The 27,445-nt window shown below is 47.6% G+C and overlaps 1 protein-coding gene across 4 annotated transcripts; it reads right to left on the reverse strand.

Moving 5' to 3' along the window:
- Positions 1-412: 412 nt before the first annotated feature.
- VWA2 (von Willebrand factor A domain containing 2) lies at positions 413-26,964 on the reverse strand. 4 transcript variants are annotated; one of them, XM_075757496.1, is made up of 14 exons: positions 26,922-26,964; positions 20,330-20,388; positions 19,617-19,691; positions 17,309-17,442; positions 15,045-15,154; positions 9,482-9,676; positions 8,986-9,116; positions 8,148-8,280; positions 7,869-7,924; positions 6,907-7,014; positions 5,525-6,106; positions 4,651-5,202; positions 1,366-1,488; positions 413-615 (listed from the first exon to the last, which is right to left on the reverse strand). In XM_075757496.1, the coding sequence occupies exons 2-14, from the start codon at positions 20,376-20,378 to the stop codon at positions 482-484; spliced, it is 2,382 nt and encodes a 793-aa protein (XP_075613611.1). In that variant the 5' UTR covers positions 20,379-20,388; positions 26,922-26,964; the 3' UTR covers positions 413-481. The 4 variants fall into 4 exon arrangements, with proteins under 4 accessions (XP_075613611.1, XP_075613610.1, XP_075613612.1 ...); XM_075757495.1 differs by lacking the exons at positions 20,330-20,388; positions 26,922-26,964 and having other exon boundaries at positions 19,617-19,783; XM_075757497.1 differs by lacking the exons at positions 6,907-7,014; positions 20,330-20,388; positions 26,922-26,964 and having other exon boundaries at positions 19,617-19,783.
- Positions 26,965-27,445: the final 481 nt, after the last annotated feature.

Here is a 27,445-nt window from a genome sequence, read left to right on the forward strand (position 1 = left end):
CCAAATAAAAGCAGAGAAGAAAGCAGCATGCACAACTTACAAAACAGAATGGAGGCTCGTAATTAGTTCTCCTTCCTCTTCCTCTTATTTGCCTTCCTGCATGAAACATACCATTCACTCCAGGATCTGGCTGCCAGTGCGTAATCTACGCTAGCCCCCTTCAGAAGGGGATCCAGAATTGCTCAGACTTCTACATGTTTTTAGATTAACTCAAAGATCTCTCAAAAAGTCTGTTTAAAAAAATCCCTGGAATGAGAATCTGGATGAGGAAATACAAAATGCCAATAATAAATACTTAAACAAAAACGTTTACTTCAATTTAAAAAGAGAGCGAGCACTGGAAAGCCCAGTTTGTGCAAGGAAGAACTGGGAATGGCCTCAGCACAGTCCCTGTGCTAGAGCAATTCAATCACAATGGTGGCTTGCTGGATCGTTCCTGCAAGTGGCAGTAAGCGTTCCTGGAACTGGAGCACTCGGCGCATCAGTGTCTCTGATCCACGTGCCTTTTGGTGTGCTGGGAGGCTCTGGAGAAGTGCTGCAAACCACTTGAACTCTGCTGCACACGGGAGTGCAGAAGAAGGACCAGGGATCTCGGAGAATCGCCCCGGAGAACTCCTGTTGCAGAACAGAAACACAGACATGGGAGATAAGGGCTTTAGGACCAAAGGATAAGCTCACGTTCAGTCCCTTACAACCCAACAAACACCTGCTTGGCCTTAGCTGACAGACATTAGAGGCCATGGGGTGGAAGTCAAACCTCCTGGGCTCAGGTAAAGAGCACAATATTGGGCAAAGGAGAAACCCACTTAATTGAGAACTTCTTACTGTGGGCACAGGAGCACCTCTAGGGAGCCAGAGACTCACCACCTCCCAGCCATTGCTCCCCTGCTGAAGAGGAGGAAGGCAATGGGGAGGCTTTTGCACCATGGAAAGCACTGGAAGCAATAGAGGGTCACACTCCAACAGAGACAGCTTACTCCTATCAAAAGGGAGCCAGAGCTTTCCACCCCAGGAGTCAAGGAGGATTTGTTTCTTCTAGAGGGAAAAGAAGAACAGAACAGAGTGGAAGAAGATCACCAAAATTATTAGACCTTCTTGTGGTCACCTCACAGTCAACCCTCTTAGTGAATGTGTAAAACTGGGCACAGCTTCTGGAGAGAAGCCCTTGTTCCCCTCAGCAGCCCAAATCTCTCCATTTCCCATGTGACAGAGGCCATGTCAGCACCAAGATCCCCATCACCAAACAGCTGTCCAAGAGTTATAGCTACATCTCTGCTCAAGGGAGAGGTGGAGACATGGGATCCATTCACAAGGGCTGGGCAGAATGGACGACTTCATCTGCGATTGCCATGCTCTGGTCCTTACTGCTCTCACAGTGGGGTCCTTCCCAGCCACGGCATTCGCACCGGTAGCTCCCAGGCCCAAGGATGCATACGCCCTGGTTCATGCATGGGTTGGGTTTGCACAGGTTCACGGGGCTTTTTGCTTCTGCAACAAACACAAGCAGAACAGCAGGCTCAGGCACAGAGTATTAATGTCTAGGACCCACATCCATCAGGAATGCTGCAAAAATATATATATTTTTGCAACTATCTAACTCAGACATCAAAAAATGTCATCTAGGGCTAATGGGATTGGAAAACCACATTAACATGGCAGAGGGTCCAAGCTTGCAACCCCATCTTGACACAGAGGACAAACTCCTCTGTGTTTAACCTAGAGAAGAGGAAGAACAGCTTTGCTGGATGTTCTAATCTGGAGGATAATATTCCTAATAAAGTTTAAGAGTGACATCGTGTTAGGCTGCATATCAAAGAAAAGTAAAATGGAGCATCTTCAGAGCTGTGCACTGGACACATGAGCACCTCTAAGCCTTCCTACATCTAGACACTGCCAATACTGAGCAAGACACATGGCCTGCTCCAAGCAGTTTACAACACCAAACAGCACTGCATTTCAAACCCCACTTTGCCCTGGAGACAACCTGAGTTTCCACTAGAGAAAAGCAAGGACAAGAGGTCAGCTGGGAAGCAGGAAGGGCATGAATAGAAAATAACAGAGGAGAAATTTCTGGGCTTCTTGGAGGTTTGAGAGAAAAGCCTGCAATCACGGCCCAAGCTGTTATTAGCCCTGTTCTTGTGAAGTATGTGACAGCTTTCCCAACCCTGTTAACACAGCCGAGCCCAGCTGTCAGCAGGGCTGGCAGTGTTTCATGCTGCCTTGCTGTGAATACATTAGGTTAAGTAGCAGCATCCCAGAGGGAGTTGCTTCCAGTCTGCTGGCAATTCCACCGCAGTGTTGGTAACGGTGTGAAATTCCTCTGCTGAACAACTACATGGTGTAGAGTCTGGAGCTGCTAGTCTTGCCCTTTGCTCTGCGGTAGAAAAAACACAGAGGCAGTAGGAAAAGGGGAAGAAGGAAAGAATGTGAATTCTATCCATTATCCATCAGGACAGTCACTACAGCTTACCACACATTGTGCTTGTTCTCCCTGTACAGGTAACGGTATATGCACATCAGCTCTCAACCTACACCTGATTGGCAAAATTATCATTGAAATTCAGTTTTTTGACAGTCAAAACCTATATCTGAGACATCTCAATCTTTAGTTCCTCTTGATTTTATATGGAGCCAAGTTGGGTTCAACAACATTTCTGTCATCATGGGACATCTCAGATGGGGTCCTGCCTGACTGTATCCCTAGGGATGGACACGTTTGCTTTTACCACAGGCTGGCAGAGCCACTGGCAATGAAAACCAGGGACCCGACACCCATCTTCCAGGTGCTGGCTGCTCCCCAGAGAGCTTTTCCATGGAGCTCTGCTCCACATGCCATGCATCCACCACTTCCCTCCATGGCTGTCCCACAGCATAACCCCATGGTCCCTGTTTGGGGGAATCATCCACCCCGACACCATTCCTCTGAACTCAAGCCTACTGTTAATGCAGTATCATCTTAAATAACCTTCTTGCACTTCAGGGATTATACCTTTTGATGATCCCAAGAGTCTGTATTTCCATTACTCAGATTCGTATATATTTAACGCTTGGAATCTTTTCTCTTAGAGCCTGGATCTTTTTTTTTTTCTGGCCTCTTTCCAGCTGAGCCTCAGAATAAATATGGAATTTCAGGTGTTCAGAGGCAGGGTCTGTTTTTCACATACTGTTATCATGAGTCACAAATTTTTTAAAGTCCCTTCACAGACAATGATTCTGTTATTGAGTCTTGGACTTGGAGTAGAAGACTGAATGAAGGGCTTATCTTTACATCGCCCTTGGTCCCAGCCTATCTAGTACAAAGAGCGATTACCTGCATATGAAATGAAAGCAGCAATTCAGTCTCAGGAAATGATATGTTATTACCCTAACTCACTGAACCTTGCCATCTCTTCCCCTTCATCCATAGCGTTGCAGTTAATTTCAGGGTACAGTAGATTGTTTTTATAATAACACAGCTGAAAATACCACTGCAATAGAGCACATTGAAAAGCTCCAGGTAGAAACTATCTGCAGAACCTGCCAGGAGACTCACCCCAAAGAGACAGCCCTGTAGTTCTTTCTAACCCTGAAGGAGCCACGGGCATGCCCAGAGATGAAAAGGACCTTTGATTGTGCTGAAGCTCAACACGCTTCTTCATGTGATCTTACAAACAGGTTGAAACATAACAAAAGCAAATAGCTAGATGTTAAAACTCAGACTATTTTGAATGAGAAACAAGGCATGGCATTTTGACTAGGAGCACTTTGCCACCACTGTCTGTGAACCAGGGCTGCTATCCTTTCTGAAAAGCTGTTTTCCATCAAGCAGGCACTGACACTCAGCATGCAAGTGTTTCAAACTTGGTATCAGAGTCAATTTTTTCCCAGCTGGGGACTGGCCCTCAGGCCTCAAAGTTTTGAAGAAAGTGCACCTTTTTCTTTTTCTTTTTTTGCACAACCGTAAGCTTTTACATGAGTATTTAAAAAATCTTCCCTCTTGAATACTTTGGAGATAAGGATTTGGTCCTGCAAACAAAATTAATTGCAAGGTATCTGAAGGCCTCAATTTAACAGTCTGCAGGCTTCATAATGGATAGATTCTGAATTTAGGATTAAATCCTGTGCAGCACAAACAACATCTGGAGAGCCTACATGCTAACTTCAGCAGCAGGACACTAAGGAGGAACAGGAGTGATGAGGTTTCAGACCCACTACTTTGCAAACACCTGGGCACAAACCTGTTGAACAAGACAGCAAAGATTTCACCCAGCGACCAACACTGCTGCAGAAATCTGTCCCCCCTAAGCCCCGCAATACAACATTGCAGGGGGTACAGTAATGCACAGCAAAATTCTATACGTTTAAAGCAACATCAGAGAAAGAGCAAACTTCCCCCCACCCCCCCCCAAGGAAAGCAGAACCTAGACCTGGCAGGGCTGGAAAGAGTCAGTCACACTAAGCCCAACTTCACCCACTGGGCTGTATCTTATGAAAGTTGGTTCCTATTCCTATAGGATTGCTTTGGACAGACAGCAGATCTCTATGCCATAGTTTCCCCGCCTGTAAAATGTAAAAGATAATATCAAGCTCACTCGGTAAAGCTTCAGAAAACTTATGATAACAATGGCTGGTGGTACCAGCATAAAGAGCAAGGATGGGACATTCTCTCACCTTCACAGATTCTTTCAATGATAAAGCCTTGGTAATACTGCAGGTCTTCATAGGAGGAGACGTGGACCAGATAGTTGGGAGACCCAGCCACCCTCAGCAGCACATCCGCTCGTGCGTCCCCGAGGACAACCACAAATACCGAGATGCCGTTGTCCCTCAGCTGCTGAGCTGGGGCAGCTGCATCCTCCATGCCATCCCCATTTGTTAGCATCACCACCACCTTGTTGACACCAGGTCTTGCTCCTTTCTGCACTGTCATCACATCACCATAAATATGCAGCAAGGCGCTGCCAGCAGAGGCCAAGTCCCCGAGGAAAGGCACCTGGCTGATGGCTTGGAGGACAGCTGAATTGCTTGTGTGGGTGTCCAAAGCGAACACAGTGTGAGCTTTGCTGCCATAGATCACAAGGGCAATTTGGGTGACATCCCGGTTGATGCTGAAGTGCAAACAGCTGCTCCTGACAAAGCTCCTCAGCCGCAGAAAATTCTCCAGGCCAACTCCAGACGAGGCATCCAATGCAAATGCCAAATCAAGAGACTGCGCCTGGCAGCCTGGATAAGAGAGTGCAAACATGGTATTTTTCAGAATATATACATACTCCTTTCTGACAAAAAAAAAAGCAGGGGCGGGGGGGAATGGTGGACAAAATTAATCACTGCTGATCACTGACTGTGAAGGATGATCTATGACCCCTTCACACCAATAGAGATCCACCATAAAAAGCAGTGATAGAAAGTTAGTCCCTGGATCTGTGACTGACACAAACAAAACAAGGACATTCAACCTTCTGTCCTTCCCTCCTCCCCAGTGGAGTTCAGAAGACCTCCTCGTGGCTGGCAAACTCATCCCGCAATGCCCATATCACGGTCTTACCTTCAGGATTGTCCACATTGCAGATTCTTCTCTGCAGCTCCGGGATCCTGTTGAACAGGTCCTGTGGGTCTGAGTAGATAATTGTCTGCTTTGGATTGCCAGTCACCTTGGTCAGCTCTGCCTTCATGAAGCTGCTGCCTACACCGATCAAGAAGAGATCTCGGTCCCTTGCATACTTAGCAGCTTCTGCCACTGGATCCTGGGACTTGGAGTCCGTGAGCAAGACAACCACACGTGGGAGGTCATCCTGCATGTCTGCAAAGACTGGGGTACTCCTAAAACCATGCTGTGCAATGTACTGCAGGGCTCTGCCTGTCAGGGTTCCTCCTCCACTGAAATTCAAAGCATCAATGCTCTTCATGAGACTGAATGCATCCTTGTGTTGGCCCACTTCAATGGGTATCTTGACATTGTTATCATACTGGGCCACCCCCACGTTCATTGGCGAGTCCTGACCCATCACTGCTTGGAGGAACCTCTTGAGGAATGCCTTGTAGCGCAGGAACCCTTCCAGTGTGACCCCTGCCGAGCTGTCCATCAGGAAAAGGAGATCCACGTCACACTCAAGGCTCAGCTTTGGTGCTGAAAAGGGAGACAACAATTTGTCATCAGCATGGCAACAAGAGAAGCATGCTGGGCACCTCAGCTGGTGCCTGCTAGAAGCCCTGTGGTGTGGAGAAGGGATATTGCATCCAGTAACCTAAACGGTGTGCTTTATTTTGATTAGATGCCGCATAAGCCTTTAGAGACAGGAAATATCAGTGGGAATCTGGGGGGATTCCTGAATGTTTGGGTGGCAAACTTCAAATTAGAAATCACAACTCCACTCTCTTAGTACTCTGGGGAAAACACTCCAGGTTTCAGTACACCATATTTTGGAGAAAGGAGAAAGCCCAAGCACCAGACCTTCATCTGTAACACCCTGAGACACTTTAAAGCAGGAGTCTTGATTGTGGGGGAAGTACAAAGCATTTTCTGAAGATCAGGACCTTCTTGGGTTTCTTACATTGAAGCCTGAAAATCAGGAGTCCCTCCTGGGACCATACATGCAGGGAGGGGACCAACAGACATACCTATGCATCTCTCCCAATTTCTCTGTTCTGCTGCTCACGTGGCACCTGCATTTAGAAACAAAGGCAGCCACACCAGGGTGAGACCGTCAGCATCAGTGCTCTCCGGATCCACAAGGTTTCTGAGCAGCAAGACCTAGTCACTGGGCCTGACACAGTCATAACCAGCATGAGAGAAAGCTCGGCCTGGCTCCCAGAGAAAAACCCAAAGGCTGCAGCCCAATCCCAGTTGTCCCTGTGGCCGTGCCATAGGCATCGCAAAGGCAGGACACAGCCAAGAAAGAAGGAGGGAGAGCGCAAGTTCACACCTACCGCAGTGGATGTCTCCTCCGTACCCCACTGGGCAGAGGCAGTGGTATTTGTCCAGTCCCTCTGGGACACACGTGCCCCCATTCTGGCATGGCTGGGAGTCACAAGGGTCTAAACGGGACCAGGGAAGGGAAAGACAGGGAGTCAGCAGGGAGCCTGCCCCTTCCCATCCCAGTGTGAGCATCGCTGTTAGTGAAAAAGGGGTCACACCTCTGCCCCTCTTGCTGCAGAGCTTGAACTAACGCAGGGCCATGTGCACCCTCACCTCCACGGCTGTTCCGTTTTGGGATGGTGAAGAGAGCAAACCAGACTGTGACCTCGCTTCATTTGCCTCAGAACACCACCAATGAAATTATGTTTGTGTAACTACAGAATCGCTAAACGTCATGCAGCCCTGTCAGATTTACACCAGGAACGAAGGGATCAGAGTCTGGCCTGCTGCTTGGACAATGCTGTACTGACAAAGAAAATAAAGACACTGTCGCCTGAACCCTCAAAAAGATGGGGTTAAGGGCAGAACTCAAGGACCATAGCTATCTCCAGAGTGAAAAAAACAGGTCGGCAATCAGTAAGTGTCAGGCTCCCTGCTAAACCGACAATGTTCATGGTATCAAGTGAGTAAGTGGAGGCTTCTCGCTGCATACTCCCCTAGCTGGAGAGCAGTGACTCCCCGCAGGCATTGGGAAGCAGTGCAAGCCTCTGCCCCAGGAACACGAGCAGATGAGGATTAGCTGGCTCTTCAAATGGAACGTGAAATGACGGACAGATATTTTAATCCAGAAAAACTTTGGTCATAGATAGCCATGAGACAAAAAAAACCCAGGACATAATATCAACTTCTTGCTATGGATCACAATCACTCAGAACAAAATTTTTAGAAGTGAGAATAAAACCCCGTCTTTTTATTCTTTAGTTATTACCCTTCCTGCTTTGTAAACACAATTTTAAAAAAGGCTAAGTCTTACCTGAACATACAGTTCGGAAGCACCTGGATGGGTGTTTTATCAAGACTCTCTTCCACCTGAAACAGGAAGAGTAAAATGTTCCTCCTCTTACCCTTTGCTTCTCAGATCAGTCAATGGTAAGAGCAAGGAGAGCCTCTTCCTAGGTCTAGAGACCATGTTTGCACTATTCTTCTGAGGGATCTGCATCCCAGCGAAGAGTCATGGTCAGATAAAAGCCTTATTACCATCTCTTTCGTATTCTCTCAGCCCCATTCTTAGAGATGTGGATGTCCATCTCACCTGTAGAAAGGGCACAGCGAAGCCCGCACTGCATTTGGCTGCTTTGAGCCTTTCCAACACACGTAGTTTCCAGCCAGCTCTTTCACAGTCTCCAGGGTCCTGCGTTCACAAGGGTGGTTTTCAACTTTGCAGCCTGTAGCAAAGAACAAATCCAAACTAGGATCAATTGCCTGAAAATACAAAGTTTGTGTGGGAGTAGAGCACTACTTTGAAATGGGTTGGTCTTCCTCATCTACCTGCCAACAGCAGACCAGGCAGTGCTTCATGGAGCCCTCCATGAAAACCCAGAAGAGAAATTTTCTGTTGACGAGCTCACCAGCCTACCCCACCTTCTGGGGTGCTCACTATTCAGCCTCCTTTGCTTTGCTAATAAACTTGCACTGCTGAGGTCAGGGTTCAGTGACAACTTTTCAGCCCCTCTGGTGCCTTCGTCATTCATGTATTTGATTTTCCTCTACCTCTGGATCACTCTAGTTCTATCTTTTCTATCTCTTGCAAGCCCTCAGTGACCTCCCCTTAACACACAGCCAAGTCCATTAGAAGATTTAACACAACTGCCTTTATCCCTCTATCCCCCGTGACATGAGCAAGGACCAATATTCCTATTTTCAGAGGCAAATCGAGACATAGAAAGATTTAGGATCCTGCAGCTTGCAGGTATTTGGAGAGGTAGCTGGCAAGCATGCCATCCAGTTTGGGCACCAGAAGCAGGTTACATCAAAGTGCAACACCTGCTAATTCCCCTGTATGCTTTCTGACACTGCCTCATCTTTCTCACTGAGGAACACAGTCCAAGCTTAAAGCATGGGCATGAAGGTAGAGCCAGGACAGGGGTTACCTGGAGCAGTGGCACTGCAGGCAGAACTGGTGAGTGTGCTGTACAGGCCATTGGCAGCATCGTCGGCATCTCCAGCAAAGAGCACGTGCTGCTCGGTGGGCTCACTAGCCAGCATATGCAGCTCCTCCCACCTGCCGAGCAAGGGGGGAGTTCAACCGCCTAGTCATCCCCAAAGAACTGAATGTCAAAACAAACTCTGTGCAGCAGAGAGCTGATGCCAAACCATGACACCCTTCAAACAGTTTTCAAGATCCTGGTGTGTTTAGTCTCAGGCAATAGCACAGCTCTACTCAGTAGAAGAGCTTCCTTCACCAGCTCTGGTCCTCCCTCTACACCAGCCACCAAACTAGTGTTTCCTCCATGCCCTCTGTTACCCCAAACATTCCCCTTTTCTCTTTCCAAAACTCATATCTAGCACAAGACCACCCCTCACTCACTAAGACTTGCCATTTGGCTAGCTGGGCCTCCATTTTCCACTCTCTGGAAAGTTTCCTACCTTGGAAACTTGATTCCCACTGCAAAAACCGTGATGCGTCTCTCCTTCACCTGCATTGCAGGCATTGTGGTACTGCCCTGGGACTTTCCATCCGAAATGATGATCAAGACTGCAGGGACACTCAAGTTTCTGCCACCAGGGAATCCCTTGCGGAGAACGTACTTCAGAGCTCGACCTGTCTCTGTGCTCCCACCTCTAGAAAGAGGGGAGATAAAAATCAGAAAAGCAGAAATCAAAGCTTTTCTCCTGCTATTGAATTTAACATTTGATTTTCAAATTTCCACCCTCTGGTAATGGGAAACTTAGCATACTTCTGCCTGTTGCCACAGAACACACCCACAGAGATGTCTAATCCTGTCATTCTTGTCATCTTACTATCCACAGGTCCTATCTACTCATCCTTACCACCCTCCTCTCCAACCCAGAGTGGTCTCCAGAAGCCTTCTAACACAGAGCAGGGTGTTTCTGCAATTGGAGCAGGAACCACAGCTCTCAGATATTAGAGTTCTATTTCCAGCTTCGACAAATGTATCAGCTGCTTCTGTTTTTCCACCTGAAAATTGCAGTCACTTCTTTAAGAGTTGTGTGGAAAAGCTGGTTACAACAACCTCTTGTATTCCAATCAGAAACACAGTACAAGTGGGCATAATGAACAAAGACCAACATCTCAAAGTGGTTTCCTTTCTCTTGATGCATAAATGTGCTATAAATTCTTGTCACATATCATCCCTTTCCCTCCATGGGACCTTCTGCTGTTCTCTGACCAAGAGCTAAGGCAGGGAGCTATGCGTCCCAGCTTGTCACCAGTCCAGCAGTCTCCTTGTCTTTTTCTCCCTGGTTGATCTGCAGGTTAATTCGATTTTCTACAAAAAGTCATTTGTCCATCCTGTAGTAAAGCTCCTGAAAATACAAATGATGAAAGCTTCTTAGTGTATTCCTGGAAACTCAGAAGGACTGAACACAAGGCATGCTTTCTTCAGGGCTTCGCCAGTACCTTCTACATGAGGAAAGCAAACATTAAGAAAAGCCACTTGATGCTCCAATTGTCTCAACCCATGCTAAACTCAGTTAAAAAGCAATACTCTCATCTGCTTGGCTGCTTGCCAGCAGCACTGGTATGATAGAGAAGGTGCACCAGACACTGACATTCACACAAGCTGTACCCGTCACTTCTCGTTTTGGAGATGGGATCACCTGGAAGAAGCACAAGGCCATTTAACACGTGGCACAAGTTATCCACTTCAGCTCATTTGTGGCTCAGATGCCAAAGTTGCCTTACTCCTCATACTGCCCGCACTGCAATAGTGTCCTGAAGTCCTGGCAGGGCCTGGGAGCCCTCAGGGCTGAGGTCTGGGCTATCATGGAGCTCATCTGGGGGTGTCTCCTGTCAAAAACTTCTTTCAATACAGGTAACTCGAAGAGTGGGATGAAGATAGTCCTGCCATCCTTTGCTTACAAATGAATGGGATGTCAAGAGATGAAGGGCCAGACTTGTAAAAGCATCAGATGATCCTGTGAAAATGTGCACATATCCATCTACTCAGAAGAGCTGACTGATGGTGTGGTCCTGAAGAGAAGTGGGCCTGGGGCCCAGGATAGATGGGTCTGCAAGCTGACCTCTGAAGGAATGAAAACAAGTGTCATCTTGGACCAAAGATGACAGAGGCAGATTTGAGCACTGAACCTGGGTCCTTCCCCACAAAACCATCTACTCCCTCTTGCCTGGCCCCACAAAAGCAGTTTCTGGTGGTGCAAGGAACCAGCTACCTCCCTAATTTGGCAGATCTTGAATTCTGCCCTGGAGGAGGGAATATTTCTGAGGTAGAAAGTGATTAGTTCAATACTCAGCAATCCCCTCAGCAGCAAAGTACTAAACCCACACCAGGACTCAGGTGCCATAGGGGGTACATTCCAATGGTGACACATGCCAATGGTGACATAAACCAGCAGGTAAACTGGGCTACAGCTAGGCGTTAGGGAATAGCAGACATCAAGCCTTGCAGCTGTGCAATAACTCCCAAGGAAAAGCAACCTTGAATGCAGTATTAGAAAATAAGCTACAGCTTGCCAGAGAACAGCTTTAGTCAAAGATGCTTTACAAATCCTGAGACTCATTTCTTGTGAGATTATTAAAGAATAAGATTTGCTGACTGCTGGATGCCTCTTTAACCTAAGAGCATGATTGCCCTGCTGAGTCTGTAGATTCTAGAGCTGTCTGTTTGAGAGGTATGCTGCACATCACCACAAAGCCCCAGGGGGATGGAAAGAAAGGTTCCTCTGGAAGAAGAACGCACCCAAGACAAGACATGGTGACTGCAGGCAGGCAGGGTTATGGCCAGTGTCTGCACAGCACTAGGGTCTCTTTGGTGATGGCATACTGGATATGAACTGGGAAGGAGTCCCTCATTGCAGAGGGTGCTGAAAATAAAGCAGAAGGGAATAAAAAGGGAAGTGCTATACATACACAGAGTCTAGGAGGGGAAGGACAAGGTGTAGTTGTTTTTATGGGCTGCACATTTACTCTAGTTATTTCTTGCTAGTGAGCTCCATGGGGCAGGGACTGTCCTCCTCTGCTTTCAAGACTTAACTTTAAATGAGTGTTAGAGATGCCTATTCAAGAATGGGCTCCATGTTCTATGTACTATGAAATGTCATCAAAATTATATATAAAATGATCATCTCTGCCAGGCTGAGGCAGGAATGATCACATGGTGAGCCAAACACTGAAGTACTATTTAAGCAAAAGCCATGGGTAACCTAACAGAGACCTTGGAGAGGAGGTAAGAGATGGTCTCATCTCTGTCTTGCAGGGTGAGGTTTGGTGGACTGTGCAGCTGGATCCCAAGGTGGCTGGGTGAAATCAGCCCCAACTCCTTATCTACCTCCCACACTCAGAAACTTAGGCTACCCAAGGCACCCCAGCCCCTGCTGCCACCTACCTGACAAAGCCAACTCAAGCTTCACACCAACCACCTACGTTCCCAACCCAGTCATCAACAGGCTAAGACCTTGCTACAACACAACACACTGGGCAAAAGCCTTTTGTTCTCTGTAAAAAACAAGGACAACCTACACTGCAAGTTCTTCAGCTATTGTCACCAGCTTTGATCTCTGCCTACAACACATTATCTCTCTTTGCTGTTGGAGAGTTAAATATTTGCTTATCTCAAAGGGATAAATCCTGCATGGACATGAGTCTCCCTGATCCTTTCATGGTACTTCTCCATCTGCACAGCATGAGAGATCTGTAACGTGCCGTGCCCAGCTGGACATTTGATACTAGAGAGAGCCCAGCTCACTGGGAACACGCTTCAGACGTGTTGACAATTAAGCCACTAGATCAGAACGGACATTTCCAGCTGTCTTCTAATTCTGTCCAAGGATCTGTCTTATAAATCACTTCCCATGACTGCCTTTTAGGGCTGCTTTTATTGCCATCCAGAGCAAGAGGAATCAAACCACAAGAGTTACTCGTTTCTTGGATGCATCATGTTGTCCTTCGGTTTTGTCGACACAAACACACCCTATTTGTTTTCTGAACATCCGTATTTTGCTTTAGCACCTGATTCCCAATTTGCTTGTTCTAAAAAAGCATTTGATCATGCCCAAGTTCATTCTTTTCCATCTACCCTCTGATTTTCACAGAAACTTTTTAATTCAGCACCTGCCAGGCCCTTTTGCTTTGAACTGCTTTCTTTAGGTCCTTCCTCCTCTGCACTCCACCATTTCAAAGCATACTCAATGACCATGTGTTCATAGCATGTCCAAATCTGCCTTTTCCTGACCAGATGTCAGTAGCTGTCAGACGCTTCAGTGAAAAGTGCTGTGCATGAGGGAAAATATATTGTGCATAGTCACTTTGATGACTAAATCTTGATGAACTCACTAAGATGTGTGCATGTGAGCCCTGAAGATTAGAAAAAGTTAATAAAGAGTGTCTGCACCAAAGCTCATTAAATTTGGTTTCTTATCAACTTGCATTTGGAGGTTCACTGGTTTTTGACACAGCAGATGTGTGTTTAAGGCATTACTCCAATAAGGATTTTCTGAAGCCGAAGGAGATGTGGACTTTACCTGCTGCCTTTCCTCAGGAACGAAGAAGGTTTCTCTCTTGTAACCAGCCATTGACTTGTATGAAAGAAACTGGTAAGAAATTTAGCTTTAGAGATCACCACCAAATTTTGTTGAAATTGGCCAAGGAATTCAAAAGCTATTTGGATGAGATTCACAGAGAGAGACCAACAGTCTCCAAATAAGTCACAAAAGTGACTTCAGTCAGGTGCTGCCTCCTTCCAAGTGCTCTCAGCCCCACACCCAGAGCACAGGGCTCCAGTCAGAAAGCACCTCGCTGGCCAAAGGCTCATCAGAAGCACATCAAGGAGCCTCACAACCAAGATGTCAAACACCCTGTTTTTTCACAAGCCAACTGGAATCCATCCATAACTATTTTCTCTACTTTGAAATGTCAGCTTTTCATTTAAACTAGATGAAATGGCTGAGCACAAGGTCATTATTTCTGTTTGATCTGTCAGCATCCATGTGTTGTCATCAAGGAGTTCCAGTGCCAGACACCAAACACTGCTTCATTTTCTCTGCTCTCACAGACTTTTAAGTGACAGCCAAAGAGGAGAAGTGTATCTTGTTTTCTGGTAAGTTTTTCCTGTAACGTTACATGAGAGGTTTTCTTGATTTGATAAGGTTATCAAAAGCAATACAATGAAACCCAGCTAACTGATCTTGCTTGAAAAAGTCTAAAAGTGATCACATTTGCTTGCAATATGTACATCATGCCGAGAGCAGCAGACATCCATGAGAAATGTTGAGCTAACCTTTAGCCATAATGCAGATCAGCTGAAGAAAGAGCAGAAACCCAGAGGCCATACCAGTATCTCATCTATCATCAAAACAAGTGTTATTTTGGGGTGGTTGTCATCCTCTGTAGATCCACATGTATTTCTCAGAGATGAAAAGTTTGGATTTTGAGACGCTCTAAGGATAGTGCTTCTTTGGGCTTCTGGCTCCATTTCCTGAGGTCGTGGGAAGCCATCCAAGCCCGAATATTCAGGAAGAGAAAAGGTTTCCATCTGAAAACTTGATCCTCTTGAATTCAGCAGACACACGTGCACAGATATCTAGGGACCAGCAATTCATCACTGCCTCGTAGGACAAAGGAAATTGTAACTACCAAAAAATCAAGGTGCACGCTGTCCTGCCTCTGCTCAGCCATCTGGGAACGCCATGCTTTTCCCTGGAAGGACGTAACCCACCATCTGGCACAAACAGACAGAAAGACCTGCCAAGACAGTGACGGAAAACTCTCCCCTATTTACCACATTATACCGGGACACTGAGAACTTTCTGCCCTATCAACTTGCACCAATAAAGACAGATCAGATTGCATGTTTTCAGCAGACTGGGCCACAGGCACTCTTCATCCACCCCCTTCCCTGGGGGTATCACGTTGGTGTGCGCACAGCAGAGGCAGAAATGTGCAGACCTCAACAAACTGGTCCAGAGATCATTCATAGCCCAGAAAAAGAGAAGAGCTGTAAAGTAAGCTGACCTGAACACAATCCTCTTGATTCTCTCTTTCACTTCTTCTTTGGTTAGATATGAATCCAGCGGGAATTCAAGGTGAGGAGTTGAGCTAAACTGTATCATTCCCACGCGGACCTAAAAGAAAAGGTTAAAGATTATGAAAGGTGTCTGTGAGAGTTTTACTCTTGTGATCAATTTACAGATTTGGAAAGACTAAATTGTATCAAAAAAACCCTGTTTTCCATGTTGAGCCACTGGCTCTCTAAATGAACTTCAAAAAAGAGCACAAACCATAGCATTACCTATACAGACTATAAACAAAACAAAAAAGTTCATCTGCAAACAACAGGAGCCTCTGCTGCAGTTACAGTTCAAGATCTATATTTATCCATTCACAGCAGCTAGTAGCCTCGAGGACAGTAGTTTATAAATAACACCTTTTATACCAAGCCATTCATACACTGTGCAGGCAATCTTTCCATTACTAAAAGCAGCTCCCTCCGGCATAGAGCACAGTAAGCAACACAAACCAATTATTTTTCCACTACCTCCTTTAAAATCATTTTCTATAGGTGAAAATGCCTGAAAATGTAAACAGACAAAATTGTCTGTATTGGGCAACACATCCAGAATATTTCACTGAAGCCTTACAAGAAGTTTTATGGAATGTGAGAACTTCAAAGGTGAAAAGGCTACTGATTTTCAGTCCAGGCTATGTGAGGATTAAGAGAAAAACTAGGGGAAGGATGGTGTTGTAGAAGAACAACCCACCAAATCTGCAAATATTAAATGTTCAATTTCTTTTGCCTAAGCCTACATTGCAGTTGGTCCCTAGATGCAAGTCTCTACTTTCAGTCAATTCAGTATAAGCCACGAAAAGTGAATGCCCATTTAACCTGAACCACCTCGCATCTCTCAAAGCCTTGCAGATGCGCTGTGACTCCTCACCATCATTGCCCAGGCTGTAGAAAGCTTCCTGTGCTGTGTGGCTGTAAGCTGAGATCTGAAGAGTGAGAGATTTTAGATGAGAAAATGATGGTGGGGAAATGGTGATTTCCTTCCGAAGGACCCTGCAACAGGGGGAGAGCAGCAGCTTTTGATTTTAGGACCCTGAGCAGTGGTGGTAGTTGGCCTGGAGGAGGTTTTTGGGTGCAAGTCTAAGCATCCCTGCCATGAGAACCAGAAGTAAACACAAGACCTGCCTCTGTTCCTTCGCTCCCCGACCTCTCAGGAGAATCAGACATGAACCAGTGGTCCTCAAAGCCACAAGCCCAGACCCGCTCTATCCTGCCTCAGATTCCTCTTCCTGCCTTTGCGTCCCTGCCACAACCTTCCCATTTGGAAAAGCCCCAGCACAGAACGAAGTACAGCAACCATCCCAGCCTGCTCCAAGACGCCTGGCTAGAGATAGCGTGATGTGAGACTGGATGCACAGCTGAAACTGCAGCTGGGTCTTGCTTGAAATCCCCTCAGACAAACCCTGGGATGCATCACTGAGGCCCAGAGGTGCCTCAAGGATGGCTCCAGGGAAGCAGGTAAGACCTGAGGGAGCCCAGACTGTACGGTGCTGCTCCCACCACCCAAAATTAGACTTTGATTTGAGCCAAGGTCTGGCATAGGAAACGGACAGGAAAGAACTTGGCATAGCCACACCTATCTGTTTATTTTAGTGTATTTTATACTGGGTATCTGTAAACATCAGCTACTTGGGCTCCAGCTGGCAGTCCCAGCTGGCCAGTCCTGTGCTCTTCTCTCTGGTGAGTACCAGCACTAAAGGGCACTGCACCACTAGCAGGTGGGGAGTGCAATGACATCTTGGAGACCAACGGCAGCATACAGATCCCCAAACGCCTCAGTATACAGCTAGTGCATTGCAACGAACTCCTTCCTTCCAGCCTTTTAGGCTTATTTTGGAATAGAGACCTTCCAGGAGAAGCAGGGCAAGCAGACTGTATCATTTACATCTGTACAGAAAGGCGATTAACTTCCCAGAGACTAATTCTGCAACTTTACAGGGAAAATCAACAAAAAGATCCAACTGTTTTAATCTACGAGCATCCAAACCAAAAATAACAATCAGTAAAAAAAACCCCACATCAAATCAAGTATCAAAAAGTGTCCTCCAGTCCCACTGCTTCACAGACCTTCACTGCATCTTTCTGAATAAATACTCTGAGCCCATGGTAGCTGCTGCTTTGAATTTTGCAATTTCACTCAGCATGTTATCACTGGCCTTTCCACCCATTGCCAGGCTGCTTGAAACTGAAATGAGACATTCCTGACACTCACCCTGTCTGGATGGATGTCCAAGGCATCACAGAGTTTGCCTGCGAAGTGCTTAGATCTTTCAAAGCTTCCTTTGCCAATGCTGTAGGAGCCATCCAAGAGGAAAAGGACATCTAAGGAAGCAGAGCACTGCATCACTAGGAGAAAAAGATGTACATTGTGAAACTGCACTCACACTTGGATCGCAGGTGACTGCAGAATCCAGACAGGCAGATTTTGCAGGGGGAAAAAAAAAAAAGAAGAAAAAAAAAGAAAAAGAAAAGAAATAACCTGAATTTCACTCTCCAGAAGCAGACAGCCAACAGCAGAAAACCCAGACAAATGGGCTTGCTGAGCATGGACTGGGACAGCCCCGTGTTCACCACCCAAACCCCCCACACGCTGCTGCTCTGGTGTGCACCAGCACCAGTGCCAGTTCAGCCCTCACAGTCTGCAAGACTTTCACCTTAGATTTCAGGTCCCCTTTAGCAGTTCAGTGAAAGCACAAGAGCAGCAAGCCCAAGGAGCCAATGCAGTGATATCATTAACCTCAGAGAGAGCCGCTCTCCTGGCGAGTATGTGGAGGGGTGGACAGCGGGGAAAGGCAGCCGTGCCCAGTGGGGAAAGGCGGCCGTGTCCAGTGGGGAAAGGCGGCCGTGTCCAGTGGGACTGGCCGCCTCTCCCAGCCCAAGGCACGGATGCAAATCCAGAAGGCGCTTGGAAAATGTACAGAGTCCCACAGAGCCAGATGTGTTTCATCTGCAGCACATTTTTCAAAATATGTTCTTATTTTTCTCAACATACACTCTCTGAACAGCTCCAAGGCACTGACAGAAACACGTTTCACAAAAATCTGCCTTTCATCTCATCTTCAGAGATGCGTCCTTGTATCACCCCTGCCTGCATGAACATTACTGCTCCCAAGTACAAGTTCCTGAGGTGCTTATGCTGCAGTGAAGCCCATAATTTCACTGACAAAAATAAAAAAAAGGCAGTCTGCAGACTCTGAAGAGACGCTTTCAAAGCATTTATGCAGAAATTTTGAAGTCACCTCTGCAGCATTTACCAGAACCAACTTCAGGGAAACCGGATCCAGAATCAATACTGGGAGCAAGCACACCAACCTTTCAAGAGCCCTTTTAGCCCATGGCCTTTCTCTATCCCCATTATCATCATCATCTTTTTATTATCGCTACCTTTTTCCAAATCATTCCTGCTAGCAAAAACCTGAATTTATAATTATGGTTTTCTAATAGCAGATTATGAGGGATTGAAAGCTGCAAAGCATTCCCTTCTGGGTCACTGGTTGCTCTAACAGGGCAACCAGCCTTGCCCCGGAGCAGCACGCTGGGGATGAGCTGGAGCACGGCCTCCTGGCCAGCACCATCCTGGCTCGCCAGCCTTGCCCTCACAGCCCATCTGAATGTGGAGATGCAACAACCCGGGCACTTGCCTGCAGACACTGACCACGGCTGCCTGCCCAAGCACGCACAGAGAAAATCGCTGTGCCCCCATCCCGGTATGGGCTCGGCAGGGAGAAATGGTCTGCAGGTTGCTCTGGAGCTCAGCGGTACAAGGACCGGGGATCTCCGTGTTGCAGCTGCACTGGTGCACAGCCACGGAAGAGACTCATAAGCAGGATGTCTGCAGCCCACCAAAGGGCTCCTGGTGATTGGCACCAGTGAGAAACGTCCAAATAGAGCACATCAGGACAGAAAGTCTGAGGTGAACACATGGCGTTATGGGATGAGGCTGGAGGGCATGAGTGGCATAGGGAAAGACGTGGTTTATCACTTGACAGACAGACAACAGAAAACAGAGGCTAGCAGGAGAATGCATGATACAGTTTATAAGTAACCAATTGCATGTACATCAAGGGACCTGTAGGCGAACATGGTCTGCTGGCCAGCCAGAGCCCAGTCAACCCCAGTCACAGCATCATGGCTGGTGCTGGCTTTCCAGCCTGAACACATCAGCCACGTGAGAGGTTTGATGGCAAATCAAGTCTGTAATTAAACACAGCTCCTTAAATCAGGACTGCCTGAAACAAGCTCTGAAGGATCTGGCAGAAGCGCCAGCTGGTTGGCAAATAGGCAATTTGGGAAAAACAGAGTAGGGTGGCATCCCAGGAGAGTTAATACCAATAAGGGGAAAAGCCAGATGCACCCACAATGCTGTGCTCGCCAGAGCATTGCTGGGGACTTTACGGACCAAATGGGGTCCAATAAACAACAATAATAATAATAATTTTTAAAAACCCTCAAACAAACAAGAAAAACAAAGAAAGAAGGAATTCAGAAAGTAGATGATTTGCTTTAAAAAACAAACTTACACTGGCCAGCAGCTGAGATCTTGCCCATCATCTCCTGGTCAGCATGAATTTCTTGTATACCCAATGCCAGCAAAACTGTGGGATCAAACAGATAATCACCCATCAACTGCCTTAAAAAAAAAGAAAAAAAAAGACAAAAAAAAGACATGCAGGTTTTCATCTATAGCAGCAAAACTGCTCATTTGCTCTGTAGATTTCAGACTCGCAAAAAAAAAATTTGGTGACACAGCACCACAGCGTACCTATGGGAGGAAATTCCCGCTAGCAGGACAGTCAGAGAGCACAAAAAGAGCCAAGGACCAGACTCTAGCACATGGAAGGACAGTCCCTCTGCTGATTGCATGCAGGGACAGCACGAGAACAAGAGCTAGGCCAGGCTTAGGCTCCAAAGATTGCAGTCATAAGCACTGGCAACATCAAATAACTGCACTGGAGAAATCTATGAATTTTAATTATAACAACATCAGCTTTTCCCATATCAAAGACTTTCTCCACATACATATCAGTCACATGTGTTTGAATTCTCAGAAAAGCTGTTTCTCAGGTATTATTTTCTCCCCTTCTATGTGAAACTATATTTCAGAGGTTTATCTGTAAACCTCCTGGAGAGGCCCTGATTCGGCTCTTGTTCCTGGGAACGAACAACTCCAGCCGCAAACAGGGAAGTATCCGAGGCAGAAACCACTGACGCAAAACGACGACTTTATACGTACCTTGGGGAAGCAGGACAACGCAGATGGACTCAAATGACAAGAGGCTCATGGTGACAAATCTGAAAGAAAAAAAAAAAAAAAGATATAAAGAGGAATATTAATCCAATTCCTAAAGCTGGTTTCTTTACCTGCAGCTGATCAACTTCCTGGCTCATTGTCTCATACAATGATTTCAGAAACATTTGGTCTGGGGGGCAAAAGTAACTCCTACCCTGGGGAGAAGGGTGGGAAACAGATAGAAGGAAAAAACATGAAAATGAAGGAACAACAGAAAAGAAAGTCTCCCTACATACTCACCTCCTTTCCTACCAAAACTGGAGAGAGCAGGCTTTCCAGGGAGGGAGGGACTGCCCAGCCCCCCCCCTCCTCTCCCACCCTCCATGGCCACCCGGACCTCGACCCCCTTCCCTCCCTCCCCCTCCGCCCTCCTCACCGCTCCTCCCTCTCAAAGCCAAGTCCCACCAGGGCCCCCGCTGCCCTCGGGGAGCTGGTGGAGGGCCAAACACAGTTCCTCTGGGGCTTCACTGAGCACGGGGCAGAGCTGCGTCCCCCTGACCCCACCATCGCTTGGGGTTCTGGCCGAGACGTCCCTGCTGTGGAGCACAGCAGAGGGGGACCTCCCCCGGGCCTGCCATGGCCGGCACTGCTGCCCTTCCTCATCGCGGGCGCGCACCAACGCTCAACCATGGGCTCCTTCGTTTCTTACATTTTCCGAGGACCGGCTTTCCAGGGAGACGTTTTTATGTATAAGTGTCCAGCAAAGTCAATTTTCTGCTCATTTTTCCTTTGAAATCAGCATGGCTGCCATCACATCGTAAGTGGACTTCAGTGACACTTCCAAGCATGCCCAGATTTAGACTAAGCATGTCTAGCAGAGGCCGTGGCTTTCCATTTAAAACACGTATATTTATTTTTTCTCCAGATTAAAAGCACTGGGTGCACTCACTAGAGCAAATTTGACCAGATTCACGCTGAGTATCTGCCTGTCATTGCAAAAGCAGATTTTCTTCACACAGTTAAATAAGTGCACTTCTTGATAACTAGCTCTATTAACCAACTGTTTTTCCAAGAAAATAGAGAGGGCTTTTTCTCAGGAAAGACTTGTCTCTGCAGCAAATGATATATTTAATAAGCAGCTGGGAAGAACTGATGCTTGTCAGTGAAATCACCAAAATAGGCCCATTCCCATGGCTCCAGGTGCCAATTTTGAAAGCATAATCTGGCAAACCTCACGCGTCAGAGCAGCGGGGGTCAGGAAATGGCTTCCCGGGGTGTCCCATGAGGCCCCCACACTGCCTGTCCTAGTCCAAACTTCCACTGCTATCACCCTCGGACGCACCCCTGTATCAGGTCCTACAGGAAGGAAGACGTTTGGCCAGAGGAAGGAGCCGAGCGGTCGTTCCTCTCTCTGTCTTACTGTTTGACCTTGGATTTAATGTTCAGTTTCCCCAGTTTTTTAAATTGGGTGTCAGCACCTCTGTGTTTCCATAGGTGGGAAGACCCTCCTACAGGTGCTCCTGGGAGTCCAGGGGCACATAACACTTCAAACTCCAGGACACAAGCCAAGCTTTAAGAAACAGGAACTCCTCTGGGCAGGCTTTTCTCTTCAGGAGAGTAGGTGAGACACCTGAAGCAATGGGCATCGTCCTAGATCATCAGTCTCCGACCCTTCCCTCTGCCAGGGGAACCTCTAGCACCCATCCCAGACCCTCACACCCCTCACATCAGACAAGGCCATGATGCTCAGCAGGCCATGCTCAGTTAACTGCATGGGTCCAGAATGAAGAGGGGGTTGAAGACATGTCATCAGGGATTATAGACACAAAACCACTCTGTGTCTTGCAGTTCTTTATCCAGCCCTAGGTGCTTTACAAGCACCACCCTTCAACGCATCCTCCCAGACTGCCGCTGCCAAATTAACAGATCCCAAGCTTGCTTAAATAAAGGGAGGTAAGCACAAAACATGACTTCATCAAGGAAGCCCTTGTGTCCCTCAGTAGCTTCAAGCCCTGGCACATGCCACAGAGGTAAGGTCATCCTTTTGCCATGCCCCAAGGACATTCTTTCTAGGAGCTCATTCCATAGCACCAACACCCAAAGGCGGACAAGCCCCTGCCTGCAACCAGATGTGACAGGTGCAGGGGGATTTCAGGTTCTTTTCATATAAAACACTGACAGGTCGAGATGTTTCTACAACTTAGTCTTATCCTGAGCTCAAATCAACTAATTTGCAGGAGGAATTCTTTGCCTTTCAGCCCAGCTAGACTCCCAGCACCAGGAATTGAAAGAAAGCTTCATCATCACCCACTGCTCATCAGCGTCAGCCCAGGATTAGCAGCAGCAGAGCAACTTTAGACAGCAGCTTTGCTGGGGGGTGGATGGGGTGGTGAGTGAAGGACCTTTTCATTTTATCTTCCTGGGCATTAAGAAATGGAATTTCAAAAATATCTGCATTAGTATTGAGTCAAAAATAATAATCTTTTTTTTTAACCATACTCAGTCAAAACACACATTTTTTGTACCCAGATCCTCACTGGGCCGCATAAATAATATGACAACTTATGCAAAGCTACATAAGAGTGTAACCATGTGTACCTCACATGGAGGAGAGAGATGAGAAGGGGGAAAAGCTCTTCTTGACAAGTATCTTCCCAACATGTCTTTCACTATTCTGCAAAATACCTGAGCTTGCTTAGTCTTACTAACGAGACAGAACCAAACTGTGATCTGAAAACACAGTGAACCCAACACCACCGACCACTGTGGTCACCTGGATGCGGAACCAGGTCCAACAGCCCAGCTGCGGGGCAAGTGCATGGCCGAGAAGGGATCCGAACATGCCATGGGCTGGTGTCTCTGTAAGAAATGGAAACAGGCTTGCAGCTGATGCCATGTACCTTGATCAACCTGCCTGGCACAAAACACTACCGCGTGTATCACATAAACACATACACACCATTTCTACAGTTGTCCCAACAGCTAATACCACGTGCACTGCTTTGAGGCAAATGTTACTCTCGTACTGGGATAAGAAAATACTTCAAGGTACCACTCAGCTGCTTTAATTAATTACCACCTCTTCTCATATCAGAGACCTGCCTCGCAACAAAAGGCACCTCCAGCTCATTTTTCAAACTGTCCTCCTTTTACTCAAGAGTAGGAGAAAAAAGCAGTAAAGATTATGTCTCACATTCATTAAAGCAGATTCTTAACAAGCCAAGGGAGCCCATCACTGCAGTTATCTCTGTGGTTCCCTTCAGCCCTGTTCTGTCTGCTGGGGAGGACACGGCAGCAGCTTGTTGAGGGGCTTGTCTGATGTTTAACTGTAGGGAGGGAAGAGAGGAGGCCAATTTTTGCTGTCCCCCCTGTTTTCCATAAGTAATTTTTACTTTTTTCTTCTTGCCCAGGTTTGGAGGCAGCAGGCCACCTCTATCAGGAACTCCAGGTGTCCTCTCTGCCTGGCTGCGGGCACTGCCCCGGCTGGGGACAGCTAACGGCGCAAGACAAAACCAAGCAGGGGAAGAGGACGACAACAGGGACACGTTTAACTTCTCCTTAAAACAAACATCAGTCTAAAACTTTTGACAATTTTTTTCTTCAAGTGATAAACAAGATTAAATTTCCATAAGCTCTTCTGCAAAACCAGCTTGTTTATTCACCCCTCCTGGTTCTGCAGCTAGGAACTGTTTTGACAGGCTCTTTTCTCCCATGCAATAAGGGCTCCTGTACATAGAGACCTTGATCGTGCAGCACTGCTCACATGGGGTACCGTCAAAATCCACACAGATCAGATCCTGTACAACCCACGAGTTACAGAATAAAAGACACTTTTCTGACCCAAGAGCTTGTGCTAAACTTATTGTGTAGTTTTTTCTGACAGAAGTGCTCACACTACTGATGTTGCCTGTGGCTAAAGCAACAGGAGTGTTTCCATGAATGTCTCATTTTTTTTTATCCTTTGCTGGATGCCACGTGCAAGACCACCCAAGGGAGCCAGAGCCTGCCTGGGCACGGTAAGCACTCGGCGCTTGCATGCAGCGGCAGGCAGCTAGTGTGGATGCTGGGAAGAAATGCTTTGTGGAGTGGTTAAGAAAAGGGGCACAGCCATCTGTAGGAACATGGTGTCTTAGGACAAACCAATGGCAGTATAAAAAAAAAATACACAAACACTCTAATTGTATTAAGGTTATGAAAGAATGCAGATAACTCGATCACATACCCCACTGGGAACTACTAATTCAAGGCTATGGGTTCCAGTACAATTACTGTAATTGTCCCCCATCACCCCCTGTCCTGAGCTGTGCAAATCTGGGAAGGTTACAGCTGGGTGCCCGACCTGTGTTGCCTTGTACCGGCCAGAAACATCCACACCTGAGGTTGATCAACGAATGATCTACCTGCACCACACTGGTGTAAATGGTTCCCAAAGAACAAGGCAGGAGAGAATTACACTCCCTGCAGCAGGCAGCTTTCTTGTGCATTATCAGCAAGATGTGTCTCTGCTTTATTCCTTAGAAGTACCACCACACCAAACAGATGCCTTTGTCCAAAAGCTTCCCAGAGGGACAGGAAGATCTTAGGTTTGTCACCTAATCTCACACAGCAAAAAACCTGTTACTTCACTTGGCAGCATCACCATCCTGAGAGCCTCCCCCACAGGCAGAACGCAGCAGCGTGTTCCTGGCAGCATGGAAGGGGAGCTCGCTGCCTGTGGCAGAAGCAAATCGTTAGCCAAAGAGCATCAAGCTGGTTGTTAACGAAGCGAGGCCTCAAACCACAGGCACCTGCCGGCTGGCTTAGGACAAACCTCATAGTACCACAGGCAGGAATGAGGACATAGATTGCTATAACAAGCTTCCTCTTGAGGAAATAAAATTCTGGCTTGTCCTTCCCCAACACCTGATACTGCAGAAGAAGAAAGATTCCACCTTTTCAAGCCAGTCAGTTGGAAAGATCCTCTACAGCAGAGGCTGGAGGGAGGAAAAATCCTTTTTTTGACATCTCTGGTATTCAATTTAATTCTCAGAATGTGAGACAGTCTGTCCTTATCTCAGCATACATGATGCCAAGATGTTCCTGATCATCACATATGGAGTGCCTTTTACAAGACCAACCCAAACTCACACCTTATCCTCCTGCTGCATCTCTGAGAGCCCCAGGGACAAGCCACAGCCTGGGAATTTTTTCCATGGCACCACTCCTGCAGGCCCATACAAGCTGTTGCCTGCATGTATTTTTGGGACAGAGGTCTGTGGGCCCTTCCTAAAGAAGCTTTAAAAAGTGGAAATCTCCCACATTTTTTTCATGCAGAACTAGGGTAGGGTGAAAAGACTTTTTTTTAAGTCATTCCATCTACTTATTCCTCTTAGACTCTTCCTAGAAGACCCAGACATCTTCAGGAGTGCACACCAAAGATGATGTGGTCAACTATCCCAGCACACAGTCCGTGAGGAACGGCTCAGCACTCACACGGCCCCTCCAGCACAGCCCTCTCTGAAGAAAGTGGGAAAACATGGCTGTGTGTCTTGTCTCCCAGTGATGCCTCATCTTCACTATGCAAAATAAACAAACGAAACAGAAGTCAACTTAGCAGAAGCCCCTGTGAAAGCATTTTCACAATTTCCAGGTCACATTTTAATGTCTGTTCACATTTTCCCAGATAACTTGGAAGCAGGGTCCTGCCACCTCCCTGTTTCCACTGCAGGCCACTGGGGAAGGCATCGCCATCCCTCTTTAACACATGTGGAAACCAAGACACAAAGGGACAAAGGTCCATGAATTCGTAGCACAACTGGGAACCAGCCAGAGTCTCCTCGTCTAGCCATTACACCACATCAGGAAAAGCTGCTGCTGTATGCACTCAAAGACAGGAGCTACTCCTACTTCTTCAATGAAGTACAAGCGTCTGGGCATATTACAGATATCATTCCAGGTCCTTCAGTTCTTGCTTGATAAAGTCATCTTTCTGTCTTCTGCAGAAAGGTTTTCACTAAGGACATGAGACACAACCTGTCTGAAAGCCTGCCCTGGCAAGTTCAGCACTGTCCCCTGGCTGCACCCCAAAACTGCTAGAAACAAGTTAATTAAAGCATTACAACATGGGCTAGGTCTGGTTTCTGTGTGGTGGATTTTTTTGTTATTTTAATAACCAAAACCCCTCTACTGAGCAAAGCTTATGCTCTCAGGGGCACCATACAACTGGACCAAAGGCAAAACACGCAGGGGCTGGGGCTCACCCTGCCCTGTTACCAGGTCTTCTCCTGACCTGGGACAGGACCTCGGCTGAGCTATAGGGCTTTTGGGTGCCTTCTAGCATCACCTCCCCTGATCCTGCCCGGCACCCGGGCTGCAAGATGCCTGCCGCAGAAGCGGTGTCCCGCCGTCCCCCTTTGCCCCCCAGCACCCCGCGGAGGGGCCAGGAAAGCTTCACCGCCGGCGGGACCGACCCGGCGCTACCCCCGAGGACCCGGGTGCTCGGGCGGCGGTCGGGCTGGGACCCCTGGACCCGACCCGGCGCTGCCGCCTGGGGAAAACTCACCGACCCGTCCCGCTCGGCTGCCGCCACCCCCGGCTCGCCCACCCATGTGCTTACCCGGGCTCCGCGCACCCCGCCGCGGCTGCCGGCCCGGCCCTGCCGCCCCCGCCGGGCTGGGAGGAGGAGGCGGCCGCCGCCCGCCCGAGAGCGCCGGGGCAGGCGGAGGAGGAGCCGGGCGGGGGCTGCCCTCCCCCCCCTCCCCTCTGGCGCAGGTCCGGGATGGACCCGCAGCCCCCGCCGCAAACCCAGCTCCGGGGAGGGAGCTGAGCCTCAGCACCTCTGCTTTCCCACGCTGTCCCTGACCTCCGAGTCGGAGGTCGCGGATGTTACCAACTAAAAAGGGAAAAACCAGCTGCATTTTACCTTTCTTCTGCAAGGCTCGGTGTTGCATGGCCCTTACACACGTGATGAGCTTATAAACAGCCTCCTCTACACCTGGATTCATATTCTGTTCAGCTGTGACAGCCTCTCCTCCTCATCCATCACATCCTGCCCTTTACAATGAGGAGTTGGAAGGAAAAACCCCAACCCAGGCACACCCACGTTGCTCTCGGTTTAAGAGTCACACTGTTGTATGGGCT

Source organism: Balearica regulorum, chromosome 7 (assembly GCF_011004875.1).
Source record: "Balearica regulorum gibbericeps isolate bBalReg1 chromosome 7, bBalReg1.pri, whole genome shotgun sequence".
NCBI classification, from domain to species: domain Eukaryota; kingdom Metazoa; phylum Chordata; class Aves; order Gruiformes; family Gruidae; genus Balearica; species Balearica regulorum.